This window comes from Pipistrellus kuhlii, unplaced genomic scaffold (assembly GCF_014108245.1).
Source record: "Pipistrellus kuhlii isolate mPipKuh1 unplaced genomic scaffold, mPipKuh1.p scaffold_m20_p_15, whole genome shotgun sequence".
In the NCBI taxonomy this organism is placed as follows: domain Eukaryota; kingdom Metazoa; phylum Chordata; class Mammalia; order Chiroptera; family Vespertilionidae; genus Pipistrellus; species Pipistrellus kuhlii.
The window spans coordinates 29,295,339-29,315,753 of NW_023425460.1; the positions used below are offsets into that span (position 1 = coordinate 29,295,339).

At 57.7% G+C, this 20,415-nt stretch overlaps 1 protein-coding gene across 1 annotated transcript in view; it reads right to left on the reverse strand.

The window, feature by feature from the left end:
- SLIT1 (slit guidance ligand 1) overlaps nt 1-20,415 on the reverse strand; it is a 139,894-nt gene that overhangs the window by 1,284 nt on the left and 118,195 nt on the right. The window contains exons 24-36 of the mRNA XM_036437998.2: nt 19,107-19,178; nt 18,268-18,339; nt 12,441-12,604; nt 10,577-10,701; nt 10,335-10,432; nt 6,879-7,018; nt 6,603-6,696; nt 5,800-5,937; nt 4,338-4,575; nt 3,391-3,521; nt 2,832-2,986; nt 1,539-1,827; nt 825-1,036 (exon numbers count right to left, since the gene is read on the reverse strand). Coding sequence (XP_036293891.1) covers nt 825-1,036; nt 1,539-1,827; nt 2,832-2,986; nt 3,391-3,521; nt 4,338-4,575; nt 5,800-5,937; nt 6,603-6,696; nt 6,879-7,018; nt 10,335-10,432; nt 10,577-10,701; nt 12,441-12,604; nt 18,268-18,339; nt 19,107-19,178 — 1,928 coding nt within the window. The remainder of the gene's footprint in view (nt 1-824; nt 1,037-1,538; nt 1,828-2,831; nt 2,987-3,390; nt 3,522-4,337; nt 4,576-5,799; nt 5,938-6,602; nt 6,697-6,878; nt 7,019-10,334; nt 10,433-10,576; nt 10,702-12,440; nt 12,605-18,267; nt 18,340-19,106; nt 19,179-20,415) is intronic.

Consider the following 20,415-nt stretch of genomic DNA (forward strand, 5'->3'; position numbering starts at 1 on the left):
CAGGAGGAGGAGGAGAGGGGGGGGGGAGGGGAGCGGGGAGGCGGAGGGAGGCGGCATCCTCGGACGGTCCTCTAGCTCCCAGAGCCCACCCTGCCCCAGCATCCCCCCCGCCCACCATGCACAGGCTCAGCTTCCTCCTGGCCACCCAGCGGTCTGGGGAAGGTGGGACTTTCTAGCCGCCAGGGCCTCCAGCACAGATGCCGCTGCCAGACTGGCAGGGACGGGGTGGGAGGGGTTGTGCTCCCCACTGCTGGAGGAGGGCAACAGGCTGGAGGCCTGGGAGGCAGTAATGCTGGAGAGAGAATTTGGCTGGGAGGGTGTGGCCTCGGGACCCTAAATGCCTGAGTTCTGGATTCCTCAAACACCCCTGCCCTGCGCCCCCCCCACAAGCTCCCCCCCCACCAAAGTGCTCTCCATTCCAGCAGAAGCATCTCAATCTGCAGACCAGGCCTGGGAAGGGGTCCCCAATCCTCAGGCTTCTGCTGCTCCCAGGTCCCAAGGTGATGGGGCCACGATGCAGAGGTCTGGATGGGAGCTGTAACCAGATCTCGTCTGCGAGAGAAATCCCAGCCAGCGGGGCACTGACCCCAGACACGGGGCTGCAGGAAAAGCTGGGCCAGGAGAGATGGGGGCCCTGTGTGTGTGTGTGGGGGGGGGGGGGACTTGGAGCCCAGAGAGCAGGGGTGGGGTACGAAAGCCCCAGAGCCCCAGGAAGGGCAGGGGCACGGAGGGGTTGCTGGGTTGAGAGGAAGAAACAACCAAGTTGCTAAAACCAGTTGTGGGAGGGACCCTGGAGAGGGCACATCAGGAGGGGGGCCCCTGACCTTGCTCACAAAGCTCGCCCGAAAAGCCGGGGTCACACACACAGTGCGCCCCGTTGGTGGCCGAGGCCTGGCAGTGGCCGTGCAGGCACTGCAGGCCCCCACACGGGTCTGCGGGAGCCCCGGCCTGGTGGCACAGGGCCCCCGAGAACCCCTCCTGGCACTGGCAGCTGTAGGACAGAGCATCCAGGGGCACGCACTTCCCGTGGACACACCTGCAGGGACAGAGGAAAGCGCGTGAGGACCGGCCGGCCGGGGCCAGCCCCCCCCCCCCCCCCCCCCCCCGCCCCCCCCCCCGGCCTCGGCGTCACGGGTGCTTTCCTGGTCCCCAGACTGAGACCCAGGACCCAACACGTGGGTCTGTGGGGAGGGGTGGGGATTGGAACGGGGGGTTGAGGACAAATATGTGATACCTTAATAAAGAAATTTAAAAAATAAAATAGAAATAGAACAAGCAGTCTTAAAAAAAAATAAAATTAAATTAAAATGTGGGTCTGTGCTTGTCCCCACAGTCCTTTCCTGTTATTAAAAAGAGAAACCCAGAAAAATATAATAACCCCCTGTTAGGCCACGTGTTCTGACTTTGGGCGTTAGAACTATTATCTTTCCTCGCCACGGGGAATGGGAACTCGCAAGGAAGGGTGTAGAAGGGAACCTGCGGGGGGAGGAGGAGGGGGACAAAGGCGGGAGGGCTCCCCGAGCCCAGTGCAGACTCACTTGTGGCCATGACAGGGGCCGTCGGCTGGCTGGTCGCAGTGCGGGCCCCCCCAGCCGGCCTCGCAGTGGCACACGGGCCCGGGGGTGGCGTTGGGCTGGCAGATGCCATGCAAGCAGAAGAGCTTCCGGCAGGGCTCGCAGCCCGGCACCACGCCCGGCTTCATGCGCGTCTTGGTGAAATCCTGCAGCTCGTTGTTGATGTACAGGTTTCGGATGCACCCGTGGAAGCTGGTGCCATTGAGGATCTGCCACAGGCGGAAGGCGGCCGAGTTCACGTCCACCGGCATCCCTGGGGGGGGGGGGGGGGGGGCAGACTGAGCTAGCACCGACCTCTGAGGTCTGCGGGGCACCTGCCCAGGCTTCCCTCTTGCTGTGGCCTCTGTCCTGTCCCTGAAACCCTGGGCCAAGGTCCTCTGCCACTCCTTCCCCCAAAGAATGGAAAAGCTGCCTTCCGGTGACCAGGGCGGGGGAGCCAGGCCTGGCAGCAGACAGCTGACACGGGAGGCCCCGTGTCTCCGTCCGGCTGTGCTGGCCCAGGTTCCTTCCTGTTTTTACTCCCAGAGGCAGCAAAGGACTGTGGTGTGTGGTCCTTGGTCACCTGCTTCTGTGGTCACTACTCACAGCGACCCCTGAGCTAGGAGCTGCTAGGCCCCAAGTGCTCAGTGACTTGCCCAAGGTTGCAGGACTAGTAAACCCTGGTTCTCCATCCCTCCACTGCCACCCTCTCGGCCAGGCCCTGCACAGCACTGAGAGACCCCTCTGCCTCTGGGAACCTGCTCTCTGGGCCCGGAAATGCCCACAAGTGGTGGCCAGGGCCCGTTAGCTGCAAAGCCTGTAAGGCCAGCTGGGCAATCCCCAGCTCATGCAGGGACCTGGGCCTGAGCCTCCTGCAGCAGCTCTGGGCCTCCAAGGACCCAAGCTGGGGATGGACCCTGAACACTTAACAAGCCCCTTCCCGCCCGAAGCCAAGAATGAGGCCCACAGTGTAAAAGGCAGCCGCGAAATTCCAGCATGCCACCCCTCTCCTCCCCTCCCCTCCCCGCCTGCATCAGGCCTCCATCCCAACCCAGGCACACCTCCTCCTTCGTCAGTGTGGGCTGGGGCCAGCAGCCTGGCTCCTGGCAAGGGAACACAATCCACCTGCAGCTTGGCCAGTCACTAACCCCCCGCCCCACACACACACACCCCGGCAATGTCCCCACAGCCCTGTGCCCTGGGTCCCGCCTCCCGAGCGCCCCCTGGAAAGGCTACCCCATCCCCTGATGGCGAGGCCGGGGCAGAGCCAGTCCTCACCTCCCACGTAGAGGGGGGCCTCGCTGTTGAGGGTGTAGTGTTTGCCGAAGTTGTCCATGGTCATGGGGCTGCCGCCGTCGATGGAGAGGTTCACCATCTGGTCGAAGGTGACCAGCTCCACGGTGTGGAACTGCCCGTCGTTGATGGTCTCAGCACTGGAAGCAGAGGGGGTGCCCCCACCCCAGAGGGTGGGCTTCAGTGTGGCCCATCCCTTCCCGGGCACCCTGCCATGGGTCCAGCAGCTGCTTCCCAGGGGACCACACCTCTCCGTGGGGAGCCTGGGACCTGGTGGCCCATGGCCCTGCCTCCCCTGCTCCCCCGTGGAAAGCTGAGGTGTTGGGGGCAGGTGTTCCCACCCTCATCAGTCCCCTCCTCCTCCCCACCCAGAGGCACCCTGGGAGGGGCGGTGGGAGGGGAAGGACCGCGCTGGGCTGTACTCCTGGTTCACGTGCCCTCTCCTCTCGGCCAGCCCGGGTTCTGGAGGTCCTATTAACGACCTGCTCTGGGCCCAGGAGACACCCCCGCCCCAGAGCGGCCGCCGGGCCTGAGGGAGCCCCACCTGTAGATGGCGGAGCTGGGGGAGCTGCCAGGGTCGTAGCTGACACGCACGTGGCCCTGGTACAGCTCCACGGCGATGTGGTCGTTGTCCCCGTTGTACAGCAGGATCCCGTTGTCCTCCGCCGTGGAGACCTGAGGAGCAAGGCACTCACTGTCCCTCCAACCCCACCCCCCGCAGCAGCACAGGCCGGCCGGCGGGGAAGAGAGGTGTGGCTGCTCCTGCCTGCCCAGGGGACCTGTCCTCCAAGGGGCACTGACAGGCTGGCAGCCCCAGTGTAAACCCTGTCCGCTGACAGCGTGGCCAGGGCCAGGCAGCAGAGGGCAGAGGGGCCAGCGTGCCAGGAGGAGCAGGTGAGAGCCCTCAGACCACCTGCGGGGAAGGACGTCAGCCAAGCAGTGGGGCCACCTCTGTGGGCCTCAGGGAACCAACTGCCTTGGGGCCGGGGCACTACAGAGAGGACACGCTCAGGAAGGCTCTCTGACAGCCAGCCCCAAACCTGACGGCACCTCAGGAGGCAGATGTGTAAGACATCCAACGGCAAAATAGGGGACCGCAGGAACTTAAGCTGGGAGTTAACCTGGCCTCGCTCCGGGCACAGGAACAAAAGCCTGTTGGCGCGTTGGAGGTGAGGCGAGGGGTCGTTGAGACGAGATGGTGGGAAAGGATCTTGGTTTTCTGGGTCTAGTCACCCACGAGACCACCCCCCACCCCCCACGGCTCCTCTTTGAGATTGGATTTATATCCCAATAACCTTTCCCATCCTGCTTAAACGGCTTCAAGCTGCGACGCTGACACCCACATCCAAAGCCTCTGACCCACCCAGGGGCCTCCCGTTGTCCTGAGCAGGGATGTGCCTCGAATCTCTGACCTGAGGCCAGAGATCTCCCCTCCCCCCCCCCCGAACCGCCCACCTGACCCCCCTTTGTGGCCGTGCCCCAGGCACCCACCTGCAGCGTGATGTTGGCCCGCGGCCAGTTCTGCAGGTCTGTGAACTGCAGGTACGTGTCCCGGTCCACGAAGTTGACACTGAGCAACTTCTCGCACTCGGGGCCGCCGAAGCCCGGGAGGCACTGGCACACGGGCCGGCTGCCCTGGTCCACGCAGTTGGCCCCGTTCTGGCACTCGGTCCCCTCGCAGGGGCTCCTGGGGGCAGCTGGGCGGGGAGGGGTCTCACAGAGCGGCCCGCTGAGAGGGAGAGGACGCAGGTCAGACGGGGCCGGGAGAGGGGCAAGAGGGCATCTTCCTCCCCCAGGCCCCGGAGAGACGCTCACTAAGCATCTTGGGAAACCAGATCCTTAAGCTGACGACAGAAAATGCTCCTAATGGACCTTTTCCCGAGAGAAGGAAGAGCCAGGAGGGTGGTGAGGAACATCGATGTAACCTGGACACTGACCGTCCAAAGTGGAAAACCTGCTGAATCTGCTCTTTCACAGCTTGCCAGGTGACGCGCGGGCTCATTAACGTTTAAGGGTTGCTCATGTCTCATTTTACAGGAAAGAAAAATGAGACTTAAGACAAGCAGAAGAGGGGAGACTCAAAAGGAGGAAAAAAGGGAACAGGACTACCAAGGGTGGTTCTGATCGCCACTACGATCTGTAGCATTAGTATCCACAACAGCCAGAAGTGTAAGCAATCCAGATAGACAGATGGATCAATAAACGTGGTAGACCCCTACCATGGACTATTACTCAGCCATAAAAAGGAATGAAGTTCTGATACATGCTACCACATGGATGACCCTCAAAACATAGTTCTAAGTGAAAGGCAGTTCGAAAGGACCATTGTATACTTCTCTTTATAGGAACATCCAGAATAAGCAAATCTGTACACACAGACGTTGGATTACTGGTTGCCCAGAGCTGAGATGAAGGAGCCTTAAGGTGACCGATAAGAGCTGTGGAGTTCCTGGAGTAATGAAACGTTCTGAAATGGGTGGTCCTACAATGAAGCGCAACTCTGGACATACACTAAGAGCCACTGACTTGTACGTTTTAAACAGATGATTGTATCGTATGTGAATGACAGCTCAATAAAACTGAAAAGAAAAACAAAAAAACATCTAAGCAATTCGTGGGAGGTGGGTGGTCAGGAGGAGGAGCCACGATGCAAAGTCAATGACCTCTACGGCAGGTTGTGATGTCAGAGGCCCCCTGAGCAGTAAGGGAGAGGGCGCTGCCCACTTCTCTGTACCCACTGCCCATGCCCAAAGGCTAGGCCCCCTCTGCCTCTGCTCTGCACGGCTCAGTCACTTTCCCAAAGCCACAGGGCTGTGACGGCTGTAGCCACGGTTAAGCCAGGACCGGACACCCAGGCTCTCACCCTCCCTCCCTCCCTCCCACTAACCCAGCCCGGGGCCAAGGGCTAAGGGGAGTCGGCCCCCCGCCTCTGGGTGTGTGCAGGGCCTCTCACCTGTAGCCCTGGGCACAGAGGCAGGAGTAGCTGTTCACTTCGTCGACGCACTGGGCCCCGTTCTGGCAGCGGTGGGCTCTGCAGTCGTCCTGGTTCTCACTGCAGTTGGCGCCGGAGTAGCCTGGTGCGCACTCACACCTGGAGGTGGGCAGGGGGCAGGCAGTCAGCCAGGAGCCTGTGCGGCCCGGGGTCTGGGGGTGACAGAACCTGGAGGCCCTGTGGGTCTATGGGGTCCCCCGGAGGTCAACCAGAGCCCTGGGTATGACGATGCCCCCGCCTGACCTGGGACCCTTTCAGAGAGCTTGTACGGGTTGGTAGGGCTCTAGGTGGGTGGGGTGGGCCCCCTGCAGGAGGAGGAGATGGGGATCTTGTCAGAGAGGACCCCAATTCACCACCAACGGCACACCCAGGCCTACCCAGCTGCTCAGCACATGGCTCCCGTCATGGGGCTCATCCTTCCCTCCACCCCAGCTCCCCCAATTCCACCAGCCCAGCCTCCTGGCCCCAGCGGGGCAGGTGCCCACCTCTCTGTCCGTGTCTGACTCCAAGCCAACCTCCAGCTCCCTGCTTGCACGGTGCCTCACTGCTCCCCCAAAAACCCATTCCCGCCAAAAATCCAATCCAGACCCTTCAAATAAAGGGCACACTCCTCCAACCCCTTGCAAGATGCACAGACCTTCTCCACTGGCAGCAACCCCCATGCCACCGACGCCCCCACCTTCAACCCCTTCCCTCCACCCCTGTTGGTTCTGGAATGCCCTCTTCTCTCTCTCTCTCTGCCTCCTCTAATTAGCAACACTTACCTGGGCCCATCCGGGGTGCCCACACACTGGGCCTCGTGCTGGCACGGGTTCAAGTCCGGGGAGCAGAAGTCCACCAGCTGCTCACAGGCCCTTCCTGCAGAAAGAACCAGAGGGAAGCAGGAGCGAAGCTGCCCTGCCCGCTCCTCACTCTGCCAGGCAGCCGCCCTGCAGACGCCTCCTGCGGACGCTGAGGCAGGGCCCCCACCATCACGGGAATGGGGTTCAGGGCGTGCTGGCCGGCCCTCACTTCCCCACAGACACGCGATCCCCGCATACCCGCATACTGCAGGGGGCACTGGCAGGTGTAGTTGCCCAGGCCGTCCACACAGACGCCTCCGTTGGCACACGCATGCTCCACACAGTCGTCCGTGTTCACCCCACAGGTGGGTCCTTCAAAGCCCGCCGGACAGGAGCACCTAGGGCCGGGGAGGAGGGGGAAGCAGGTGGGCCCAGGGCCACTGGTCAGTATCATCCCAGGGTTTTGGCACCTACTCATGGCCAGGCCTTTGCCGGATACTGGGGGTTAAAGGTGAACAAGATCAGCCCGGCACTTGTGGGACTCACAGCCTTGTGGGGAGATGGGGAGGAGACCAATCAGAGGAGAGGCAGTGAGCATCAGGATAGTGCAGCACAGAGGCCGGGGAGTGGTGAGGGCGGGCTTCCTGGAGGAGATGTGACCCTGACAGGGGGGCGCAGGAATGGAGGGGAAGACAGTGGGGACAGCGGCATGAGCAAAAGCCTGGAGAAGACCTAAGGCCAGCGCTCTGGGGGGGGGGGGGGTCCTGCTTGTGCAGACAGTTCAGGCCCTGAGGAGCACGGACCTCAGGGACGCAATGAGAATGGGGCAGAGCAGGCTGTGGGAGCACTGGAGAGCAGTGATCTGCACACCAGTCCCTCTCCCCTGGGCACTGGGGCTCTCCCAGGGGCTGGGGTCAGAGAGGTCCGAGAAATGGACTGCCAGGCCCACAAGTTCTGCAGGGACTCTTCCCCCTGACGGGCCCCAGAGCTCCCCAAAAGCACACACACCCCTCCCAGCCCAAGTCGGGGGGGAAGGGGGGTACACACACATGCCTGGGACCTATAATCCTGGGGCTCCAGTTAAAGGGACAATTAGGAATACTGATGTTTTAAAGTTTGGTGACCAGACGTCCCGCTTTTGGTGAGACAGTCCCGATACAACAAATCGGGACTGTCCCGCCAAAAGCGGGATGTCTGGTCATCTTATTTTAAAGGCGAATGAACAAACGGCTTCTGAAAGTCAAGAGGTTTCCAGACCCACGTGGTAAAAATAAGCGAAGGAAGGCCTCATGGAATGTCAGCGGGGAGGCGTTAAAAATAGTTTTGATGACGTATCACGCCAGGCTTTTTGGCATATAGACTCAGACGATTTCAAAGGCGTGAGTGACATGGCTATAATAAAACTCCTAATCTCATCTGTTTGTTTATGAGAACAGACTTTCTCAGCATTGATAGCTCTATGTATAAAGCTCTATCTCACCCAGAGGTGAGTCTAAAAAATTCTACTTTTATCTGTAATCACAATCAATCAAATGTTGTAATACAGAGATGTTGTAATGTGGGGTTTTTTTTGTGTGTGTGTGTGTAGGTGTGTGTGTTTTTAATATATTTTATTGATTTTTTTAGAGAGAGGAAGAGAGACGGATAGAGAGTTAGAAACATTGATGAGAGAGAAACATCGATCAGCTGCCTCCTGCACACTCCCTGCTGGGGATGTGCCCGCAACCAAGGCACATGCCCTTGACTGGAATCGAACCTGGGACCCTTGAGTCTGCTCTATCCACTGAGCCAAACCGGTTAGGGCTGTAATGTTGTTTTGATTGATTGTATATTATTGATAATTGTCATGATAACTCAATGCAAAATGTTATATATATCAGAGGCTAATGGTCACAAGAAATAAAGACCATTTTAAGTTTACACTTACACACCCATCTTGGTGGTGAAGACTCATGGCAGGGCTCAAGAAAAACCTCCCCTTGCACGCAGACCGATTACATTAGAAAGACGGTGGGGTGGGGAGTAATGGTAATAATGGTACAAGAAGAAAAGGCAAATATTCCAACTGTAATAGAGCAGCTTATTTGTGTAAGTTTTTACTGGTATCAAATTGCTATGCTGCTCTGGCCGGTGTTGCCCAGTGGTTGGAGCGTCAGCCCGAATACCAAAAGTTGCAGGCTTGATCCAGCTGGATCAGGGAGAGTGTGGGAGGCAACCAATGGATGGGTCTCTCTCTCTCTCTTTTTCTTCCTCCCTCCCTCCTACTCTAATAAGTAAGTAATGGGGAAAGTATCCTCAGGTGAGGATTAACAACAACGACAACCAATTGCTGTGCTAGTTAGATTACATTGGAGAACAATAAAAGAGTGATAGGTTTATTTTCAAATATTAATATTTACTGTGCCCTGAAAATGACCTCCTTTACAACAAAAAACTAAGCGTACAATGACAAATTTTAGCTGTCAATCTAAAAATGTATGAGAATATATATAGTTTTAAAAAGGCTTGAAGCCCACGTGTCATGGGACACGTCCTGGAGTTTAACCCTCCCTCCCCCCATACATGGGGGTGGGGACCATAGAGGGGTTTAAGAAGGCTGAGGTGGTCAGCGTTGCATTTCTTAGAAGGCTCTTGTAAGCCTCGAGGCTGAGGGGTAACTCAGAGAGGCACCCCCTTTCTACCCGGAGGGCCCACCCATCTGTAGGGCTGCTAGGTGTGAGGGGGGCCATCCCTGCGGTACCCCTCTCTGCCCAGCAGGGGGAGTGCCTGTGGGCGTCCTTTCGGCCCCTGCAGGCTCCACAGACACTCGCTCCCAGGAGCCCACAGGAGGATGGAGCCTATTGTAAGGGCACCGTTGCCAAGGCAACAATGGGCTGAGAGGCCGTTGAGTGCTTTCCTTTTTACACCTGGTAATTGGGGCTTGCAGAGACAGCGCTGGCCATTTCTGCCTGTAAATACGGAGCCAATTTATTTTCAGCAACTAAATATCAAGTATTTTTTTCAGAAAAACTCTGGGTCCAGGAGAGCTCTGGAGTGTGCACGGAGGGGCCCTGGGGTAGCAGGCCAGGGCGGGGGAGGGGTGCTGGCATGGTCATGGCAGCGCTGGGAGATTCCATCCCGAGGGAGGGCCACCCTGCCCTGAGCGGGGGGAAGCCGGACCATGAACCGTGAGACGTGTGGGGAGGCTCCGGGGCAGGACCAGGGCTTGCTCCGCCTCTGGGGGGGCTGCTGTCTTCGGGGGTGGGTTGGTGGCTTGACTGGGAAGAGCTGGCTAAGGGCCCTGCCTTCAGGCAGCACTGGTACAACCAGCAGGTGTTAGACATCTATTAAAGGCCAGCAGAGATTACAGGGGCTTAAAATGTCGCCAAACTGCCCCTTGGCACCGTCACTGCATATGTCCTTGGCCACGGGGTCCCGGTGCCTTCAAAAGCCTGTCCTGGCACCTGGCACCAGGGACAGCGAGTGGCCTGAGCAGGAGCTGGCAGCCTGGCTCCCAGCCCCAGAGGCCCCTCCTGCCGGCTCCTGCTGCTCCGGGCACTGGGCACGGCTGGTGCCCTGGAACGGTTTCCAGGGAGTGTCTGCTCCCTCTGCGCCCAGCCTCCTGCTCCTCCCCTCGCACAGAGGATGACGGGATTGGAGGAGGAGGGCAGCGGAGCGTGGGTGCGGGGTCCCCTCGGCACCGCCCCCGGGTTCTGGCCCCTCCAGGTGACTCACGTGAAGCCGGCATCCTCGCCCTCCTGCTGGTGGCAGGTCCCGCCGTTCTCACAGGGGCCGCTGGCACAGCTGGCCAGGGGTGCCTCGCAGGCCCGGCCCTGGGGAGAGAGTCCGCGATGGGCCTCCGGGGGGCCGGTGCGAGCCAGCGGCCGGCCGCCCCTCGCAGTGCGGCCTGCGTCCCAGGTGTTACCGCTGCATCTGCTCCTCCCAGCGGCCCGCCTCCCCCGCCCGGCCTCACTCACCTTGTAGCCGCCAGGGCAGGCGCACCTGTACCCCTGGAGGGGGTCGTTCTGGCAGCTGCCCTGGTTCTGGCACGGGCTGGACAAGCAGGGGTCACACTTGGCCTGGACAGCCAGAGTGGGGGGACCTGAGGCAAAGGGAGCGGGTCCTGTAAGGAGGAGGGGGTAGACCCCATCCTCTCTCCCTCTCTCCCCCGGCCCCCCGTACTCCTGGCCCTTCAGAGGTGGGTAGTGTGGGAAGCCCAAGGAAACTGTGCCATTTCCTCTGAGTCCCTTTCATCCACCTTTCACAGCCACACCCCCACCCCCGCTAGCCTTTCCTTCTCCGTAAAACGGGGAACAGCCCCGCCCTGTGGGGCCATGAGGACTAGCTGAGCTGATCCGCAGAGAGCGCTCAACGCTGGTGCCGCCACCTCAGGAGCCCTGGCATGGTGGTCGGGGTAGGGCATCTGGGTGAGCGCGCCATAGTCGCTGCTACTGAAGTCCGATGACCTTTTCTGGGTCCCCTACACCGTCTGAGGCAGCCACCCCAGCCCTGCCACCTGCGAACCAGGAAAGCAAGGGGGGCCTCCGCAGGGAGGCAGGCGGCTTCATGAGGAGGCCACACCGAGGAGGAAAAGGCCCGTGCGCCTTGAAGCTGATTGTCTCCGAGGCCAAAGGGGAAGGGCCGCCTCCCAGCACCTCCCCAGCTCTGAGCATGGCCTTCCCCAGACCCCCCTCCCCAGACTCTCTGGTCACCTTCCCTGAACTTGGAGGTAGGCGAGCGGCACCTCCTGCAGGGGCATTAGGACCTGGCAAGAGCCTTCGGGAAGAGCAGCCAGCTTACTGGTTTTCCTCTGAGGACTAACTGGTTTTCCTCTGGAACGGCCAGCTGTCCGCGCTGCTCAGAGGCATGCGTGTGAGCAGACACAGAAACACGCTCAGTTTGTGAAAATCCAGTGAGCCACTCACTGATGATCTGTGTACTGTCTTGCTGTGCACGTTACGTTTCGATAAAACGTTTTTAAAACATAACTCCCACCTGTACCAACATTACCCAGCTACATCAATCCGGAGCAAGTGTTTCAACGTGAGTTGGCCTGCTCCCCACGGCCCAACAGCTAAGCCACATATCGGGGCCTCAGCACGGTCACCCCTGTGACAGCATCCTGCACGCAGGGTGGCCCGGCGCCTCATTCACCTACGGCTGTCACTTTCACTGCCCGTGGGGGTCTCCAGGGGGGGTCTCCCAGCTTGCAGAGGGCAGGGCCCTGCCCCAGGCCCGGCCTCTAGTGTGCCCACCTCACCCCCCACCCCCAGCTGCCCCCACCCGGTGCACAAAGCTGGGCCTGGGGCAGCCACTCAGCACCTCCCTCTGCTCAGCGGGGCTCCTGGGGCTTGGGCTGTCCGTCAGTCCACCCATCCCCGAACAAGCACTTATTTACAGCTGCCCAGGGTGAGGCGCCTTCAGAGCAAAGCGGGAGGAGCCTCCATCCCTGTGTTTCTACAAATGCCAGGAGAGTGGCGGCTGGTCATGGGGCTCAGGGTTTAAGCTAATTGCTGAGCACAATTCCTGCCACAGGGAGGCCTGAGTGCTCGCTGTGCTGAGAGGCCTGAGCTTCCCAAACTGCTGCTGATGATTTTACTTTCCTCACACAGCCCCCGGGGAGGGATTACAGCTCCAACAGCCTGAGATCTCTGACCGGCTTCTCCCCTCCTTGTTACGTCAGGGCCAGAAGGCAGCCGCATTAACAAGCCGCAGGTGCCTCATGGCTTCCACCTGGCTACTCCCCCAGCCGGTCCCCCGCCACGGGCTCCCCGGGAGGCCCCGCCAGGGTGAGGCAGGTCCTGGGGCCGCCCGCCACCCTGCACCCCCTCCTCAGCTCACCTTGGCATTCAAACTTCTTGGCGGGAGTGGTGAGGAGCAGTTTGCCCTCCATGTCCGGGGGCCCGGCGCAGCGGGCAATGCCTGGTTCCTTGTAGCCCGTCTTCACCCAGCTGGACAGCCAGCGGAGACGGCAGTCACAGTGCAGGGGATTGGCCCCGATGGCCCTGGGTCAGAGAGCGGAGAGACACGCGTTACAGCTCCCTGGGGCCCTTCCTCCCGGGGCACCTCGGGTGCAGGACACGACACCAGGGGCTGGCAGCAGTCCTGCTTTCACGGTCGTGTACGTATCACCAGCACCGTTTCAAGCCCTACACATGTGTTACATACATGCTGACACTGAGGCTCAGAAAGGTGGAGGCCCCTGCCTAAGACTGCAGAGAAAGCGGGGAGGGGGGACTTGAACTCAGCTGTGGAGGCCAGAGCCCCTGAATGCACTGCCTCCAGGTGCACGGGGGAGAGAGGAGCCAACATCCACACCTGTTCTCCCCACGGCCGAGCACCTGACCCTCTCAGAGCCCCGCCGGGAGGGGCCTTCTCCGTCCCACAGACGTGGGAACCGGCCTCCTGCGGTCACACAGCCAACGACGGGCCGTCCCGGGTCCAGGCCCAGACTGTCTGCCTCTGAAGCTCACACCCTTTCATTTTCCTTCTCATTTCTAACCAAACGGGGAGCTCTCGATGCATACTCCCTGTAAACCTCTTTCTGAGCAGACCACGGCCTGCCTCACACAGCGCTGTGAAGGCGCTGTGTGCCACTGAACTGTACACAGCAAAATGGTTCATCAATGTCATGAATTTCGCTGGATTTTTTTTTTTAAAGCCGCATACGACGTCCCCGGGTGGAGTGCGAAGTGGAATGACAGCGACGAGAGGAATTCTGTGGTTGTCTGTCCGGTTACCAGCGCAGCTGCCTTCTGACCCGGCCACTCCGTTTCTGGGCGCTCACCGCCCAGCCTCACCTGCACGAGGGCGGGCAGGCGTCTGTGCCGCGGTGCCGCCCGCGGCTCGGTGTGTAAGGGGAAGGCTGCTCGGCACGGGCTTCCGTAAACCTGCATCCGCCTTACAAAGCAGCCCACGGCCCGGCCCCGGCCCACCACAGCGGGATATGTCACCGCGCTTCAGCTGGCGGCTTCCCAGCCCTTGCCCCTCCTCACACACATCAACCACCGATTCCACCCACCCACCCGACGACATCCCTGAGCAGCTTGCTTCCTGCCGCTAAACAGCACGCCCTGGAGGCCTTTCCCGGTCGGTCGGTCGGCGTATAGGAATCCACCTCATTTTGTCAGAGGGCTCCACAGCATCCCCCAGAACGGAGCCTCGGAGCTCACTGAGCCCTGCCCCGTGCCAGGCATCCTGGCCATTTCCAATGGCCGTCAACACACATGTGCGTATGTGCCTCTTGGCAAAGGGAGTGTTTCTCTAGATCAGACGCCTAGGAGGAGGGTTCAGGTGGCAGAGGATATGCCTGTAAAAACCCCCAAATTACCGAAACTGGCTTGGCTCAGTAGATAGAGCGTCGGCCTGTGGACTGAAAGGTCCCAGGTTCGATTCCAGTCAAGGGCGTGTACCTTGGTTGCGTGCACTTCCCCAGTAGGGGGTGTGCAGAAGGCAGCTGATTGATATGCAAATTGACCATCACACTCTCACACAAGATGGCCACCCCCATGTGGTCACAAGATGGCCAGCACAAGATTGCCAGCAGGGGAGGGCAGTTGTGGGCGATCAGGCCAGCAGGGGAGGGAAGTTGGGGGTGACCAGGCCTGCAGGGGAGAGCAGTTATGGGTGACCAGGCTGGCAGGGAAGGGCAGTTGAGGGCGAATGGGCTGACAAGGGAGGGCAGTTGGGGGCGATTTGGCCTACAGGGGAGCAGTTAGACATCAATCAGGCCAGCAGGGGAGTAGTTAGGGGTGATCAGGATGGCAGGCAGAAGCAGTTAGGGGCAATCAGGCAGGCAGGCGAGTGGTTGGGAGCCAGTAGTCCCAGATTGTGAGAGGGATGTCTGACTGTCGGATGGACATCCCCTGAGGGGTCCCATATTGAAGAGGGTGCAGGATGGGTTGAGGGATACCCTCCCCCCAGTGTATGAATTTCATGCGCTGGGACTCTAGTATATAACAGTCAATATAAAGTTATTCAAAACTCTAAACTCTGGCTTGACTGACTCCTGTTTTCCTTGTTTCTGCATGGAGCAGACTCCAAACCACACATGAACTCAATATCTCAAGCTTTAATGTATCCGATGGCTGGGTTCCTGTGGCTGGTCGGCAGTAGCAGTGGTTCCCTTTCACCCGGGGCCGGTTTTTCCCAATGAAAACCTCTGTGAACTCAGTGGGGAGCGGAGAGCCACAGGCCCGGCAGCCAGGCTGCCCGTCCATCCACAGAATTGTGGAGTCCGTCTCCAGTAAACGTATAAATAACCTGTGCTGCTGGTCTTTGGCAGAACTGGGAAATAGCTGAAACAGTAGATATTAGGTGTGTTCATGCCAAGACCCTGCTGGACTTCTGTTCACGTCACTGGGACCAAAATAGCTTCCCTGTGGCCGAATCACAGAGTTGCCAGCTGCGGGGCTTAGAGCCTACTACGCTCCAAGACCAACTCTGCCTGAGCCCCTCCCCTCCCAGGCAGCTTATGTGTGCGCCTCCCTGTCTCCTTCTGCTGGGCCAGGAGGGCAGAGGCCAGCAGGTGGCATCCACGTTTGCTGAGTGAATGCCTGCCTATGAGCACGAAAGCAAATTCAAGGAGAAAAGCATCACCTAGCGTCCCTTAAATGTAACTGATTTAATGTCCATAGGTTTCCGCCCTCCCCATTCCTGTGGTTTTATATGTACATCTTTGAAATGAGAGGGGGGCCATCTTCTTTAGTATTCTATTCAAATACTAAATCCCAGTGTCGGAATCACCATTAGCGGCTCGCCATTCTGTCATATGGGCATTGTTTGATGATTTCATACCACATTCTCAATGAATTCAGAAATTCAACTTTCCAGCATGTAGCAGATTAGAGGCAACAGAATGCCAGATTATAGAAATGAAGAACGCTGTTGGGAAACCTTGGCACAGGTTCACCGGACACAGTAAATATTTGCTGATGGACGGATGGACGGACAAGTGGACAAAAGATGAGCTGACCTCAAAGTAGCTATAAAGATAAACAGAGCAAACAGACGTGCAGAACAGTAAAGCCCAGAGCAGTGGCATGTTAGAACCAAACTCCTTACACGGCACAAAGACCTTCCCAATGGAATCCCAATGTCCCTTTCTAGGTTTGTCTCTTCCCACTCCACACTCCTCACCCAATCAACCCCCCTACGCCCTGTGATGGACAACACAGCATCCCAGAATGTCCTTCCCCTTCTTCTCCAAATGGCAAAATCCTAATCCCTTCCCAGTGGCAATGTAAGTGGCACCTCCTCCGTGACGCTCCTCAGAGTCCCCGGAGTTAGTCACCGCTGCCTCTGAATCGTTTAATTGCAGCCCAGATGGTCACGGAGGCCAGGAACCTCACGTAAGTGGTTTAGCACATGACTCACTGTGGTTACTCTCGGCATAGTTATTGGAGCAATTAAGAATACACAGGGAGCTTTGGAATCAAACACACCTATGCTCAAATCCTGTCTCTGTCATTTCCTGGCTTTATGACCTAGGGACTCTGCTGAACTTTTCAGTGCCTGGGACTGTAAAATGGAAATAACAAATCCCACCCACCAGGACAGAACCTGTCTGTCACCTATTCTATTCCCGTGGCAGACATCAATAACCAATTACTGCACTCTTCCCCCTGAGCCCAGAGGCATCCGGTGTGAGCTCAAGAAGGTCCCCATCAAAATTTGTACAGTTGATACAGAGCAGAAAACCTACTTCTCATTTTGGTCATGAAGTAAACAACACACCACAGATAAAGTAGTCACAGGTAGCCAATTATCTGTCCAAAGGACACCCTCAGTGAAAGACACTTACTATCATTTCCTCAAGTCTCAGATTGTTAGATATACTACTGATTGGGCAGGGTGGAGAAATATTACCGTCTATACTAATAAAAGAGTAATTTGCTAATTAAACCAGACGTCTTCCAGACAAAGCCATGGTGGCAGATGCCAAGGAAGAAGCGGTTAGGGGCAATCAGGTCGGCAGGGGAGGACAGTTAGGAGCAATCAGGTCGGCAGGGGAGGGCAGGTAGGGGGTGATCAGGCCAGCAGGCAGAGGCAGTTAGAGGCGATCAGACTGGCAGACAGAAGTGGTTAGGAGCTATCAGGCAGGCAGGCAGGTGAGCAGTTAGGAGCCAGCAGTCCCAGATTGTGAGAGCTATGTCTGACTGCTGGTGGGACCGGGCCTAAATCGGCAGTCAGACAGCCCCCGAGGAGTTCTGTATTTGGAGGGTGCAGGCCTGGCTGAGGGGACCCCCCCCCCCCATTCACGAATTTCAAGCACAGGGCTTCTAGTATTAAATATAGAGGTCACTTGTAAGGTACACTCTGATTTCAGAGATTAAAATGTGGAAAAGGTGAGTCTTAGAACTGAGAAAATCCAGTGAGTGATGTTGTTGAGTGAATGAACTCAAGTAGAGATCCTGGGGACCCCAGAAGAGGTGCCTGCCCCCTGAGGCCCTGGTGTGGGGCAAAGAGCAAGGGGATGCAGTGACACCCAGGGGCCCAGCCTCAGTCCATCTGGCCTGAACGCGGTCTTGTCGAACTGTAGCTGAGACTCCAGGAGAGAATGCCCTGTGCCTGGCCTCACCTCCAGAACTGGCTACTGCTTTTTCATGTCTTCACTTTTTTGATTGGGGTAAAATACATTTAACATGAAATGTGCCGTTTGAAGCCCTGGCCGGGTAGTTGGTTAGAACACCATCCTGATACGCCAAGGTTACACACCAGAACCAACCAATGAATGCATACATAAGTGGGACAACAAATCGATATTTCTCTCTCTTCCTCTCCCCCTCCCCCTTCCTCTATGTCTCTCTAGAAAAAAAAAAAAATTTGCCATTTGAATAATTTTAAGTGTGCAATTCAATGGTATCAGTTACATTCACAATGTTATGCAACTATCACTACTATCTGGTTCCAAAACTGTTTCATCACCCCAAGCAGAGACTCTATCCATTAAACAACATTTCCCCATCCCCTGCTCCCAGCACCTGGCAACCACCTTCTCCTTTCCGTGGCTGTGGATGGACCATCCTGGGTATTCTGGGAAGTGGGGCCATGCAATATGTGTCCTTTTATGTCTGGGTTACTTCACTGTGCTTGTCTTCAAGGTTCCGTCCATGTTGTAACAACATATGTCACCCTTCCTTTTCATGGCTGAACGCAGTCCTATTGTATGCATGTACCACATTTTGTTGGTCCATCTATCTGTTGATGGACACGTGGGTTGTTTTTGCCTTTTGGCAAGTGTGTGAATTTTGCTGCTAGGAGCATGGGTGCACATGTATCGGGGTCACTGCTGTCCATTCTCTTAGGTACATACTTAGGATGGAACTGTGGGATTGCACGGTAATCCTACATTTGAGTTTTTTGAGCAACTGTGAGTGCACTGCTTTTTAAGAATAACTCATGCTGGTGAAGTGCTTGGCGACCAGCAAATGGTCCTTACTGCTTGTACTGATGCTCGTGAAGAACTGTTCTCAAATTCCATCGTTGCGACGGATGAAACCCTGGATGTGTGAGGGTCTGTGATGGGGAGCGTATGATGTTCACAAACTAAATCGGTTCCAGGGTAAAAGCAACCAATTCTGATCGCCTGAGGAGACAGGGTCTTTCTTGGAAGCCAAATTCCGTTTAAATCCAAAGGGGCCCCGAGACTGGGGCGGGAGGTACTTACAGGTGGGACAGGGAGGTCACGTCTGCGAAGATGCCCTCCGGGAGGGTGGAGATGTCGTTGCCATGCAGGGACCTGAGGAGAGAAGAGGCTGTGGGCTCCTCCTGGGAAGATGGAGCCTGGAGGACGGGTGGAGGGTGGGTGCCACCCTCTGCAGAGAGGGGCCTGGAGCCGGGAGGGAGATGGCCCACCTCAGAGATGGAGCCTACCCTGCTGGCCACAGGCAGCGAGCGAGAGCCCTCCTCTCCGGGCAGACCACCCTGCCCCTCAGCCCTCCTGGGGATTCTGTTTTCCCATCATCAATAGCTCGGCTCCATCTCTGTTGACGTAACAAATGGAATGCGCGCAGCCAGGAGCCTGAGGGGCGGGCTTTTTCTAGGCGAGGCAGCCCATACACAGGCCATACGTGGGGGTGAACAATGTCACCTTGCCCCGGATGGAGCCCCAGAGGATGTGTGTGCGTGGGCACACGAGGGGCCATCGTAACGGGCGTGACGGAGGGCTTTGATCACAGGGCAAAGCCTCGCAGTGGGAATTCTCAGAAAAGGTTCATGAATCTTGCAACACTCTCCATCTGAACAGGAGACGCTTTCAAATAAGACGCTGCCTTATCTCGGATGGCACACACCCACACCCACACACACACACACTGCAAACACAACTGGGGGAGACAGCAGCCCCATATCTCAGCTACTTTCCCCTTCATTTCTCGGGCGCCTTTCGGGCTTCATGAGAGTGGACTGGCCTCCCACCTGTGGACACAGTTGGCCCTGTTGGGGCCCCAGACGCTGGGACATGGCTCCCCACTGGGTGGGTGGCGGGGCCCTCCGAGGGGGACTTACAGCAGACGCAGGGAGCGCAGCCCCTGGAAGGCCAGCAGAGGGATGCACTGGAGGGCATTGTAGCTGAGGATCCTGGGGGAGGGAGGGAGAGAGGAGGGAGAAAGGGGGAGGGAGAGGAAAGAAAAAGAATTGATGTTTGCCTGGGCTGCGGAGCGGGGAGGACGAGAGGATTATCAGGGGCCACGGAAGAGACTTCTGGTCACTATCTTGATTGTGGTGGCGGCTCCATGGGTGTGAGGGTAAGGCAGAATGCGTCAAATGGTACAGAGAAGTATGTGCAGGTTTCTGTGTGTTAACGGCACCTCAGTAAAGCTGTTTTAAATAGTAAGAGGCAGGAGCCGCTCCTACCCCAGGAGGGGGCTGTTTTCCGGCAGCAGCCAGGTCCCTGGGACCAGCACACCTCAGCTCAGCACCGTGGACAGTTCTTGGTTTGGGGGCTGGCCTGTGCCTTGTGGGGCATCTGTCCACACGATGCCAGGAGCCCCCTCCGCTTCCTCCAGCTGTGACCATCCAAATGTCTCAGACATTGCCAAGCGTCCCCAGCGGGCAGAGCCGGCCCTGGCAGAGAACCCTAGACCAGCAGCCGCCAACCAGTAGTCTGTGGAACACTGGTGGTCCGTGAGGCCAGGAAGGTTGACAACCGCTGCCCTAGCCCGTGGTGGGCAAACCTCGGCTCACGAGCCACATGTGGCTCTTTGGCCCCTTGAGTGTGGCTCTTCCACAAAATACCACACCCTGGGCGAATCTATTTTGAAGAAATGGCGTTAGAAGAAGTTTAAGTTGAAAAAAAAAATTTTTTTTGGCTCTCAAAAGAAATTTCAATCGTTGTACTGTTGATACCTGGCTCTGTTGACTAATGTGTTTGCCAACCATGGCCCCACACTATGGCAGCTCACACACAGGCTCAGGAAGACTCTGAAAAGGGAACCCGCTGACTGGTAAGCTGACCCTGGGGCAGGTGAGTGCAGTGGGGGAACCTGCCCTTGGAGGCCTCGGTGCCCGATTCCGCTCCTGCGGCCTGGCTGGCTCAGGACCCCATCCTGGCTCTCTTGTGTGGCCGCAGGAGACCCGAAGGGGAAGTTCAGAAGTGTGGGCACAGCATCTGCAAACTGAGACACACTCTTAAGCTCCAGGTAAATATAAAAGGGGTGCTTGTTAATGCTTTCTTGGAATAGAATTAAAACCATCATTATATTATGAGCACACACATGTTCAGAGGGTCAGTGTTCACAGTAGTACCAACTGGAAACAACCCACATTTCCATCGGCAGGAGAATGGGTGAGGGAAGCGCGGCATTTTCCTACGAGG